The sequence below is a fragment of the Malania oleifera genome, chromosome 7 (genome assembly GCF_029873635.1).
Source record: "Malania oleifera isolate guangnan ecotype guangnan chromosome 7, ASM2987363v1, whole genome shotgun sequence".
Taxonomy (NCBI): Eukaryota; Viridiplantae; Streptophyta; class Magnoliopsida; order Santalales; family Ximeniaceae; genus Malania; species Malania oleifera.
Window position 1 is genome coordinate 111,522,072 of NC_080423.1, and position 12,059 is coordinate 111,534,130.

The 12,059-nt window shown below is 31.5% G+C and overlaps 1 protein-coding gene and 1 non-coding gene across 5 annotated transcripts; both read left to right on the forward strand.

Moving 5' to 3' along the window:
• Positions 1 to 124: 124 nt before the first annotated feature.
• LOC131159436 (uncharacterized) lies at positions 125 to 7,104 on the forward strand. Of its 4 annotated transcripts, none has more exons than XM_058114340.1 (6): positions 125 to 360; positions 484 to 553; positions 2,205 to 3,082; positions 4,238 to 4,396; positions 5,477 to 5,731; positions 6,787 to 7,104. In XM_058114340.1, the coding sequence occupies exons 3-6, from the start codon at positions 2,231 to 2,233 to the stop codon at positions 6,919 to 6,921; spliced, it is 1,401 nt and encodes a 466-aa protein (XP_057970323.1). In that variant the 5' UTR covers positions 125 to 360; positions 484 to 553; positions 2,205 to 2,230; the 3' UTR covers positions 6,922 to 7,104. The 4 variants fall into 4 exon arrangements, with proteins under 4 accessions (XP_057970323.1, XP_057970321.1, XP_057970322.1 ...); XM_058114339.1 differs by having other exon boundaries at positions 137 to 360; positions 431 to 553; XM_058114341.1 differs by having other exon boundaries at positions 156 to 360; positions 439 to 553.
• Positions 7,105 to 9,985: 2,881 nt separating this feature from the next.
• TRNAS-AGA (transfer RNA serine (anticodon AGA)) lies at positions 9,986 to 10,067 on the forward strand. Its single transcript has one exon. It is a non-coding gene; the product is annotated as a tRNA-Ser (tRNA).
• Positions 10,068 to 12,059: the final 1,992 nt, after the last annotated feature.

Here is a 12,059-nt window from a genome sequence, read left to right on the forward strand (position 1 = left end):
TGAGGTAAGACAATTAAAGAGAAAATACAAAAATCATAAAAATAGAAACTAAGTCAAAGTCAACCCACTCAGCCAAAATTGCCCATCCAGTCCATGACGTTCAATTATAGAAATAGAATTTTCCAATTAATAAATTAATAAATAGAAATGTGGTTGGTTTTCTTCGAGAAGAACCGGAGAGAAAGAGGGAGAGAGAGACTCGTGAAGAGCTTTGCTTTGAATTTTTAGGCATCAACGACAGACTTCCTTCCCCTAGCTTGTAGGGTCTACAAAATTAAAGGATAAATAAGTGTGGCGCTGCCTTGACTGATTACCATTCCCACCGACGGCGGACGACTTCCTTCTGTCTGCTCTTACAAGGTAAGTTCTTCATTTTCCTTCTTCTTCTTCCTTTAATTTTCTCACTTCACTTGGTAAATTTCTCATACAGTAATACAGTTGTAAATTTATATGTTTTATACGGTTGATCTTCGATGATCGAAGAAGCTGGAAAGATCATCCAGAAGAACAGCCAATTCATTTCGTTGCTTTTGATCCCTGCGTCGACTTTTCAGTGAGTGGTGCTTTAAGAACGTTCTTTGCTTAATTTGCCTGCTCTGAAACAAATCCCATTTGGGTTTTCTTTTCTTTTGCTTAATTTACCATATGTGTGCGTGTGTGTTGTGGCTCTACCTGGATTCCTTTGTTTAATTATTAATCCTCGTCAATCCTCTTCTGTCGTTGATTAACGAACATATGGACTTCCTATTCCTCTTTGTTTGTATTTTTATCAGTGACGTTCGTATTGTTTTCAGTGGCCTAATCTCTATGTTATTATTTATCCAGATCGAGCAAAACATTTTTTTCTTTTTCAAAGCCAAGGGTTCATTTGCATACAAACACTTAGTGTTATTTGTTTTTTTTTTTAACTAAAAGAAGGCGGCACCTCCATTTATTTATTAATAAACCTTCACTTTTGGCAGAAGAATATCGTAGTTACAAGATAAGCAAAAGGGAGATTACAGAAAAATAAAATAAAACCCTTCCAGAAACAATTCAAACAACTAATCAAATCAGGACAAGAAAACTAAACAAAACTAACAAAGAATATAAAGATACAAAAACAACCATAAAAAAATCAAAATTCACTAAACAAAACTCGAGGGTTGAACTAACGACGAACGGAAGTGAGACCCGAGCTATCCATCCGAATAATACCTTTCAGATAACGTGGTAGAATTTGTTGTTTTTCGTAAATTACATTGTTTCTCATTTGTCATTCTTTAACAAGAAAATCAGCCGCATTATTGTCTTCCCTATATTGATGTGTCACCATGACATTCACTCTTTCTAGCTCCATCGTGAGCTCCTTCCAAAAACCCAAAGATACCACAAAGTACATCTACCTTTCCAAAACCAATCAACTACAATTCACGAGTCACTTTTAATAATCACATTAAAATAATACAATTGTTTGCGCAAACGAATTCCTTCCTTGATTGCTTTTAATTCCACACTATTATTCGTACAATTGCCAAAATATCTTGAAAAAACCGTTTTTGCCATGCCATGGCAATCCCAAATAATTCCTCCACCTCCTGAAGTAACTGGATTGCCCCTACAGCTCCCATCATAATTAAATTTTATCCATCATACTGAAGGTTTAACCCACGAAATAATTTTTTTAGTTGCAAACTCTTTGATGTTTAATTTGAAATTCGTTCAAAATCATAATGTCCGACTTCTTAAATTTTTGAAAAGAACTGGTGCTCTCAGCTATAAAATTAACCCAAAATCGAACACTTCTCAATTTAATTTTTCTGAAAAATTTCCATTTATTATGCTTCCTGCTCTGTCTAGACAAATGGTTACTGATCTAATTAAAGGATTTCAATATATTGCTATTGAATTACACCTTCACATTAGCTACTCCGTTGAAGAAATCTATCTGTATTTTTATTTTATTTTATTTTTGAGGGGAAGTTGAGCGCTGGGGTTGTAAAAGCAAAATCCCACAAAATCAACAGTTCCTCTGAGAGCCCCAGCCAGTGATATCGGACAGCAACCAAAACAATATCTGCTGTTTCTTTTGTCCACTCTTTGATTATTGCCCCCATAATCCAGTCGTGCACCAGAGTTCTCTCTTCATTACTTTGTTTTGTTAATTGCAATGCTCCTTTCTTTAAAGAGTATTTTTTTAAGCTGTGTCTACTTGTTTAACCCAGGCTCTTGCAGTATACAGATCAGAAAAATGTTGCCATGTTTTGGAAATTCATTGCTTTTCTTAGCAATACTTTCACTGGCATTGAGTACACAAGATTCGCAAGCTCTTATGAGCAATGAAAATGGGATAAATTCTGCTGTCTTTCTGTCACCTATGTTTGTCATGGGACCAGGGTCGGTGGTGAATAAATACTATCACAATATTGATTTTCCAAAAGGTCATATTGCTCTCAAGAGTTTCGATGCAGAAGTAGTTGATGAGGCAGGAGAGCCTGTCCCCCTTCATGAAACCTATCTCCACCATTGGGTTGTTGCAAGATATTATCAACGTAAAGATGCAGGAGTTCCAGCATTTGATCCACAGGAGATAGACCAATCAGATTCTATTTTTGCGAGGAACAGTGGAATATGCCAAAGAAATGTTCTTGGGCAGTATTTTGGGCTTGGATCAGAAACACGAAAAACAGCTACGTTTGTACCGGATCCCTATGGTATTGAAATTGGTAATCCGATGGAAATTCCCATTGGCTATGAAGAAAAGTGGATGCTCAATGTTCATGCAATAGATACACGTGGTGTGGAAGACAGGTTGGGATGTACTGAATGCAGGTGTGATCTTTATAATATTACAAAGGATGAATATGGTCGGCCTTTGAAGCCAGATTATAAAGGAGGCTTGCATTGTTGCTATGATCAGACACAATGCCGCGTTAAGAAAGAGTTTGACAGTGCTAGCAGAAACCTCTACATGAAATATATCGTGAAATGGGTTGATTGGGATAATTTAGTTGTGCCAGTTAAAATTTACATTTTTGATGTCACTGATACTTGGAAGAAGTTCAATGATCCGACGGGTCTCGACGAAAGACATAATTGCCTGGTAAGTGCACTTTCCATATGGGTTATTTGAACATTGCAGGAGAATTGAATCAGTTTATCATGTTTTGTGTCGTTTGAATTCACCCTAATGCTGGGCCATCATCATTTTTTCTATCAATAACATTGTAACCAGCATCATAACCAGCATCATAACTTTATAAGGTAATGCCCAAGTTTAAACAATTAAACAAAAGAGAAAAAGTTGAATAAGGGTGTTGGCTGTTTTCAAAAAGCACTATGAAAATTTATACAAACACAATGATACGATAAAATGATCATTTCCAAAAGGCCTCAAAATGCTTCAACAATGTATTATTATGTACCATCAGAGTGGAGTTGTTCCTACTTGAATTTAATTTACTAAGTTGGTGTTGAGGAATTGCGCTCTTTAAGTTTATGCACGCACACATGGAGCAAATGCAAAACAGAGAAAATCAACAGAGAGAAGAAGAGAAGAACACAATGAATTTACATGGTTCCACACTCTGCTACGTCCAAGGAGCCCTTTAGCAATTTTCACTATATCATCATCAAGTAAAAACCCTTGGCTACAATATGTATATATAGCCCCTATGTGAAAACCTCAAAATACCCTCATATGACAATACAATTATACAACACCCTGGCTGAAACGTACTGTATAGTACTGCAGGGGGTGAAGTCTCCCCACATCTCCGTTATGCTTGGTTTAGTAAATAAGGAGGTTTCGTGCATGGTTCGGGCCCTCTCGTCATCCGCACGAAACCTCCCACTTGTAATAGCCTTCAAGTGGATAAATCCTTCTGAATGTGAGCCATAGCTCAACACTTGGTTACATCATACTCTTGATGTGAATTATTTAATGTATGCATCTACACTGAATAGAACTGCAACAGTGTAGGCCAACTTTTTAATCATTCTGTGTAGATACAAATTTGCAAAGACAAATTAAATTGTTGGAATTAGCATGAGTGCGTCTCTGAGAGATTTTCTCTCTACAGAAAAAAAAAAATAGAGTTTATTAGTCTGATATCATGATGTACCCAAAATTAGCCTTAAAAGCCAAAAAATTGAATATTTTTATTCAACAAATCCATGTACCTTCTCTTATCACTTTTCATTTTTATTGTTTCTATCCTTTTACTAAATATTGAGTCATATATTTTCTTTGATGCAGATAGAATATGAAGTTGAGCTTTGCAGCGCCGCTAGTATGGCTGATTATGGGTGCATTGACACCAAAAGGAGTAGTCTGACTATGCAAACTGGTGGTTATGTCATCTATGGTGTTGCTCACCAGCATTCAGGGGGAATTGGTTCAGCGCTTTATGGAGAGGTGATGTTCTGCATTAATTCCCATTTATGGCCAAATTATAATTTACCAGACTTATTGCCTTCCTTGATTGATAATGATGTTCTCAAGATTATTAGTTTCTAGAGAGACATATTAGGAAACAACAACTTTGACTAGCAACTACAGTCATACTTTCGTACATATGATCCAATTTAAATGTATTTGAAGTTTCTCTGTATTTCAAAAAACTAATTATTATAGTTGTATGTGTAATACCATTCTTTAATAGTGTTAGCATGCTAATAAATCTGAAACTTTTGGAGGCATGAAGCATGGTGTATTTGACATTCTTTTGTAAGGCTGTTATATCAGTACCAAATTGTTTAAGTAGGAGAGGAAAATTCCGTCTTCTGTCAGCTTGTTTCTTCTTCTTCGTCTTCTTCTTTTTGGCTAGGCATCAGCTTGTGTCTTTTTACGTGGTGAAAGTTGCTTATTTTGATCCTTTGATAATAAGATATAGAGCCCATTGTACCTGACCAATTTTTATTTGTTCATTCTAGGCAGGTAGAACGCTTACCCACATGGAACACTGTTTTGTTGTATATACTGTAGTAGCTATCCTCTTGTTAAGACAATGGCAGTATTGTAAATATAGTGGTGGCTATCCTCTTGTAAAATGCATGCCAACTTAATAAGCAGTTGCTATGTGCAATAAATGTTTACTGATGGATGCTCTTTTTGTACTATTGGAGCAATCAGCTTGTGGGGCTTATTTGCAACCTTGATTTGCATTTGTACAACATTGTTTCATTTAGTAAATGGTTTGCTATTTTAGAATCAATTTGGAGAAGCCTTGGATTTGGATTTGTATTGGATTTGAATAAGGTGTAATGTAAAAATTATATTGAAATTTATCTAAATCCAAATCCAAGGTCTGAAATCCATGCTCCCAAACGATACGTTAAGGTAGAATATTTATCATGATCTCTACTGAACCTCATTCTGCAGCTTGGGCAGGATATTTTCTGTTTCAAAGCACCATTTGTTGCTGCACTTATACTATACATGTTCTAAAAATTGCACCTTCTTTTATTGATTCTTTTGTCTGTGGAATTGAGCTAGGATGGACGTGTAATTTGCTCTTCGATACCAACTTATGGAAAAGGGAAGGAAGCAGGAAATGAGGATGGTTATATAGTAGGAATGTCCACATGCTATCCTAGACCAGACTCAATCAAGATATCTGATGGCGAGACTTTGGTTTTGGAATCTAATTATAGCCGCATACAAAATCACACTGGAGTTATGGGCCTCTTCTACATTTTGGTTGCAGACCATTCGCCAGAGCACATTCCCTTTTTAGAGGCTGTAGCTCAGGTAATTTTTACTTGCTATATTTTCGTTTCATCTTTATGGTGATCTTCAACTACCATCACTCACCACCAAAAAGAAAAAAACAAAAAACAAAAACGAAACAAAAATTGCACGTTATGCTCTTGTTGGAATGGATGCTTAATGTCTTTGGGAATCTTGGTAATAAAGAATTCTATAATTTGAACAATGATACTAATTAACACCTAACGGCGATCTTAAGAATGTATTGCTGCTCATTTTATGTGTGAGAAGTCTTGGGATATGTTAACGGTATCGATGTATTGACAAAGAACCTTTTTTTTTTTTTTTACGAAAACCATAATTTTATTAATAGCTCTCACTTATGGCGAAGAAATACCGTGATTACAAACATGACACATGGGATTTACAAATAAACTATCAAAAAAACCAATACAAGTCTCTATCAAAACCCGAACCATTATCCAAGTAAAGCAATCTGAATATGCCTATATGTAATCAAAAGAAACAAACTAAACATAAAAAAATTACGTGTAAAATGATGTCAATTACCTGTAAACAAAAATCAAAGGAAAACCAAATGATGACAATTAAAGACGAAAGTTTGGAATGTTCATCTTATCCATACGAATGAGACCTCTCATTTTACTCGGCAGCACATCACTTACAAAATATCTCCTTGTATTGCCTCTTTTGCCTTGACGAGCCAAGTAATCCGCCACCTGATTACCTTCTCTAAATTGGTGCATTATAGAGAACTGAAAACCTTGTAGCACCTCTTTTAACAATTATCAAAAGTCTCATGAGTATCAGGAGGAGCAAATTCCAGATGTGAGTCGTCCCACCACCAATTCCAAATCGCTTTCAATACAAATATTCTAATATTCCCACTCTTTACAGAGTCGAACACCACTAGTAAGAGCCTACAACTCCGCTCCATTGTTAGTACCTGACTCAAATTTTTCAGAGAAAGCGGCCTTAATATTACCTGATGAGTTGCGGATGATACCACGTAATGACAAAGCTCTTCAATGTTCTTGAGCAACTGAAACTAATTCTTTAGAATTTGGTTTTTGCAGGGGCGTGGAGGGATGAAATTCCCCATTTCTGTTTGGGTAGTAGCTTTTCTGGGAGTTGCAGTAGCAGTTGCTGTTGGTGTTGGTTACCTGCGTCGGCACGAAACAGAAGATGGTTACCAATCTATTGTCCTGTGAGTTTGTTAGTCCTACTTGCCTTGGTGTGTGATGCACCTGGGGATGCATAGACCTTTTTATCTCCTAATGATATGTAGTATGTAGTTATCTTCAGCAGCAACATAAAACTTTGCCCGGATCTATCTGACTGTGTATTACAAATAATCCGTTTGTCATAATATCAAAGACTATATATCCCGAGCATCCTATTTATAATTTATATTTCTTGATAAAAGGATAAAGTGATTGAATCTAAATATGGAACCACCTTGCTCCCTCGAACCACATTTTCAAACGAAGATTTATACTTACGAACCATGGCAATAGACTAAAATTGGATATTTGTGCAGGAGCAGAATCAAGCAGGCTGCAGATATATCATAGAAATTTGTATGTTATTCTGTTTGTGATGGTGGGGGATGTTTAAATGGGAATTGCCTGTGTATCACCCTCCCTTAACCGCACACTTGTTGTATGCATAGGAAGCATCAAATTTTTATTTCACCTACAACACCTTCATTTAATTCTTCACTTGATTTATTTTAAATTTATGTTTGGAAGCATGGATGTCAGACCCTAAAATTGGATTTGTACAAATTTCAATATAATTTTATATTATATTTTATTTAAATTCAATATAAATTTAAATTCAAAACTTCTCTGAAGTTAAAGTTAATCCCTGACAAAGCAAACAAATATCCTTTTTAACTTTTTTGGGGGGAGGGGGGGGCAACTGGGAGAGAGTTTGCTATGGTGACTCTGTTGCTGTAGGATCCTACATTGAAATTCAATAATCTAATGATGGCTCTCACACTTTCATCCTCCATGAACCATTTGCTTTGGGGAGGGGGGAAGGGGCAAAGACATTCTACTCACAATTTCCTATCTAGGAATTACAAGATGTAAGATTAGGAAGACTTGATTTTACACTTGACATAGGCAAGGAAATTTGTCTATTGTAGTAAACCGTAAGATTTCTAGGTCTTTTAACTTTGTCAGTCACGGTTCAATGATGGATTCCATGAGTCACAGAGATTAATATTTAAAATGATCAATTTGAACTTAAGCAAGCATGTACAGAAAACATGAACTGTAACCTCTAGGGTATAGTTCAGGTGGTAATGCAGGCTGCAGGAGTGTTTCTTACGAGGTCAGGTGTTCAAACCCTCCTGAGTTCGTTTCTGTCCCTGGATTCTTGAAATTTACCACCCTTTGGAGTTGTGAGGTCGGCTTCAATGGGCATGAGATTAGTCACATGGACCGTAAAACGGACACGTGAAAATCCGGTGCGTAATCCAAAAAAAAGAAAACATAAACTGTAACAAAAATGAACATGAGCATGAGCATATAAGGAAAACTTGAAGTGGAGCCAGACCCAACAGTTACAAAAATGAGCACGGGCATATCTTTCTTTTCCTCTGTCTTTGTATGCTTATAGTCATGTTTTTAAATTTATGGTAGGCATTTTGTCTAAAGACCTAAAGACCAAACAAAATATACGCATTTTATTATGACAATCAGACAAGTTTCTTGAAAAATGATTGTTAATTTGTCTTATATTTATCTATACTTTTATATTATTATTATTAATATACATAAAATAAAATAAAAAAAGACAAATAGTGTAAATTATGTTGTAAATAAAAATATCTCTTTTTGAAATGAAGACAAAAAATCCTAAATAAACAAATCGCGTGCTATGCATCAATGTATGAGTGGTGAAAAATCAAGTTGTAGATAAATGTATGATGTTTTAAAGCTAAGGCTAAATATTTTTAAAATAAATATTTTTTTATACTACATATTGAAGTATAAATTGTGTAATTCATTGTGTGCATACAAATATTCTTTATTTTTTAAAAGTGAGATAAAATATTATTAAAAGAATTAAGTTGCCATAATATAAGTAATTAATCCAAATTAAATAAAATTGTTTTTCAGTTTCTATTAAGTTATTTTTTGAACATAAAGGAAAAAAAATTAATTTGGTTTAATTAAGATATTGTTTGGGAATATGAGTTTTGGATCTTAGAATTTGAGTGGGTTTTGATGAAACTAAATAAAATTTTATGCTACGTTTTGTCCAAATTTAAGGCCTACATTCGATGCTCTCAAATGAAGGTAACAATATATTTATACTTTAAATTGAGGAAATGACAAATAAGATAAATCATTATATAAAAATATACATTTTTATATTTAAAATTAAGACAAAATATTCCTAAAATAAAGTAAATTTTTTAACCAAAATTAGATAAAACTACATTTACAAAATCTAATTTCAATAAATTAAAATGTTTAACTTAAAAAAAAAAAAAAAAAATTGATTTGGCTAGAAAAAAAAATAAACTAGCAATATTATACATATAATATCTAAAATTAAAAATATTGTAAATTATTTTCTAATAAAAATTTTATATCTCTTGTAAGTAAAATATTGTAAAAAAATATATTTTTCAATAAAATGATGCACACATCCGTACTTCTATATTTAGTACGAAATTTTTTATTTTATAGAAATGTTGGTATTATAAAAATTTACTTTAAAAAAAAAAAAGGATGTTTTTGTACACAAATTATTTTTTTTTTAGAAATTCTTAATTTTTTTTTAAAGATAAGAATATTTTGTACATAAAATGATTATACTACGCTCCTTCATATACAATGTATATAAATATATCTTAAAAAATAAGAATATTTCTTATAATAAAATGATCTACACACCTATACTTCTATTTATAGTATTTAAACTCATTTATTTTTTAAAAATTGATCTTACAAAATTCACAAATTATTTTATAATTATCCTATGTTTGAGAAAGGTTTTTAATTTAGTCAAAATCTAATATAAAGTTATATTAAATTTTACCAAAATCTACTTAAATCTAAACCTAAGATTATAAAATTTTTAAATAAATTTTGTTTATAAAATGACGACATGTGTAGTTTACTAGGAGGTAATTCTAGCTACTCAATCCAAAAGGTAACTGGAAGCTCCTCGTCTTTACCCACCATCGAATGTGGTCGGCTTGTATTATTTTTAACAATGTGGCAATTAATAAACAATGGAGGAACAGATCACATAGTGGACGTGCCGGAGTGGTTATCGGGCATGACTAGAAATCATGTGGGCTCTGCCCGCGCAGGTTCGAATCCTGCCGTCCACGCCGATTCATTTTTGTTTCAAAATATATATATATATATATATATATATATATATATATACATTTATTTCTTTTTTTTATTTTGCAAAATCCTAAGTATAGGATTTCTTCCAATTAAATATCAATAAATTTTTCATCATTTTTGATTTTTTAAATCGTAACTTGCTACCTAAATTTTTTAAAGTTCTTATTTTCTGTTTGGTTAGTGATCAATTAATGAGTCTTTTTTTTTTAACTTAAAATTTATTTTTTTAGTGGTACTTGAAGGTCTACTCTATATTTTGAAATTTTATCTTTAATAATTTGAACAATTTTTTGAGTAAAATACAAAAGTAACAAATAAATTCTTTTGATATATTATAAATTCTGTATTTACAATAAAAAACCTTAACATATAATTTTTTTTCAGTGAAAATATTAATAAATTTATTACAAATTTTCATTATAATTTCTACTTAAAAATCTTTATAATCAATTTACAAGTATTTATACTTTATTTTTTTTGCGGTACTTTTTGGTCCATTATATTTTTAAAATTAATAAAAATAGTTTTTTAAATTTTGTATGTAATGATGTTAGATACTTTACAATAATTTAATAATACGTCAAAAGAATTTAATCGTTTTTATTTTTAGATTTTCCATATTTACAAAAGAAATCTTAAGATGTGACTTCTTTCAATGAAAATATTAATAATTTATTGTAATTCTCAATTATAATTTTCACTTAAAATCTTTATAATCATTACTTTTTGTTTATTAAATTATCAATTATTGAGCTTTTTAAATTTAAAGAAGGCTTTACTTGTTTTATAATGAAATGTACCTTTTGTTTTATAAATTGTAATTACTAGTTGTAGGCAGACACATTACTATTTTTTAAGGAAATAATAGAGAATTAAGAAGATAACAAAATTGTTTAAATTTTCTAACACTTTTTAGAAAAAAATTACTATTTTTAAGGTGTAGTGGGGAGTTAAGAAAATATTAAATTTATTAATTTTTATATTTACATGACATTATAGGTTAAAAAAATAGAAATTATACACACACACACACACACACACATACACACACACACACACATTTATTTTGTAAAAAAAACTTAAATATAGGACTTCTTTTGATGAAATGTTAATACATTTTTTAAAGGGGTACGATCAAAAGATAATGATCAATTGTAATTTTTTAAAAAATAATTTAAAAATAAATTTAGTTTATTAAATTAACTATTTATTCACATTTTGTAAATATTGTTGCTATAAGTTAAATTAAATTGAAGGCATTTTTTAAAAGATGATTAAAAAAATAGTAAGGATAAGAGAATTGTGTTTATTTCATTTTTGAGTCAAATTTATTTTTAAATTTAAATATGATCCAATTTAAAATAAAAAATTAAAATGTAAATTTATCCAAATTTTCTCGAGTTCAATTTTTTTAATCTATTTTATCTTACTTTTAAGATATAGTAATATTTTTTATTTACAAAATGATTACCTTTATTCATACTTTCATATATTATATGTGAGTAAACTGTATTTTATTTAATTTTTTTAGTCTTTGGGTCCAAATATTTAATTATCTAAATTTGATTTTATAAATGTAATTTTATCCAATTTTAATTTGTTTATTTAATTTATGAATTTCTTGTTTTAGTTTTAAAATATAAGGATATCTTCGATCCCAAAATTCATTTATCTCATATATAATTTTATTAGTTTATATATTAGATAGAGTTATTGATATACCACAAATATATTAGTATGAAAACTGACCTACCCTAAATTAAAAGAAGACCTTACACTACATTGATGAGGGCGGTTATGAAACCACTTAAGTCAATTGCTCAGTCAAAGCAATTTACGCATGTGCTCTAATGCTCATAATGGTTAGAGCGATTCACGCTACAATAATTCGCTCATAAATGGCATACCACCCTTAGGTCAAACTCTACCATTATAAAAGGGGATTCAGAGAAAAGGTAAGATCATCTCAT

Bases quoted from the DNA above. Each gene is read 5' to 3' on its own strand.
- LOC131159436 (XM_058114340.1), top strand. From the start codon at position 2,231: ATGTTGCCATGTTTTGGAAATTCATTGCTTTTCTTAGCAATACTTTCA. The intron at 3,083-4,237 runs GTAAGTGCACTT...TCTTTGATGCAG, and splicing joins ACGAAAGACATAATTGCCTG to ATAGAATATGAAGTTGAGCT. The intron at 4,397-5,476 runs GTGATGTTCTGC...GAATTGAGCTAG, and splicing joins GTTCAGCGCTTTATGGAGAG to GATGGACGTGTAATTTGCTC.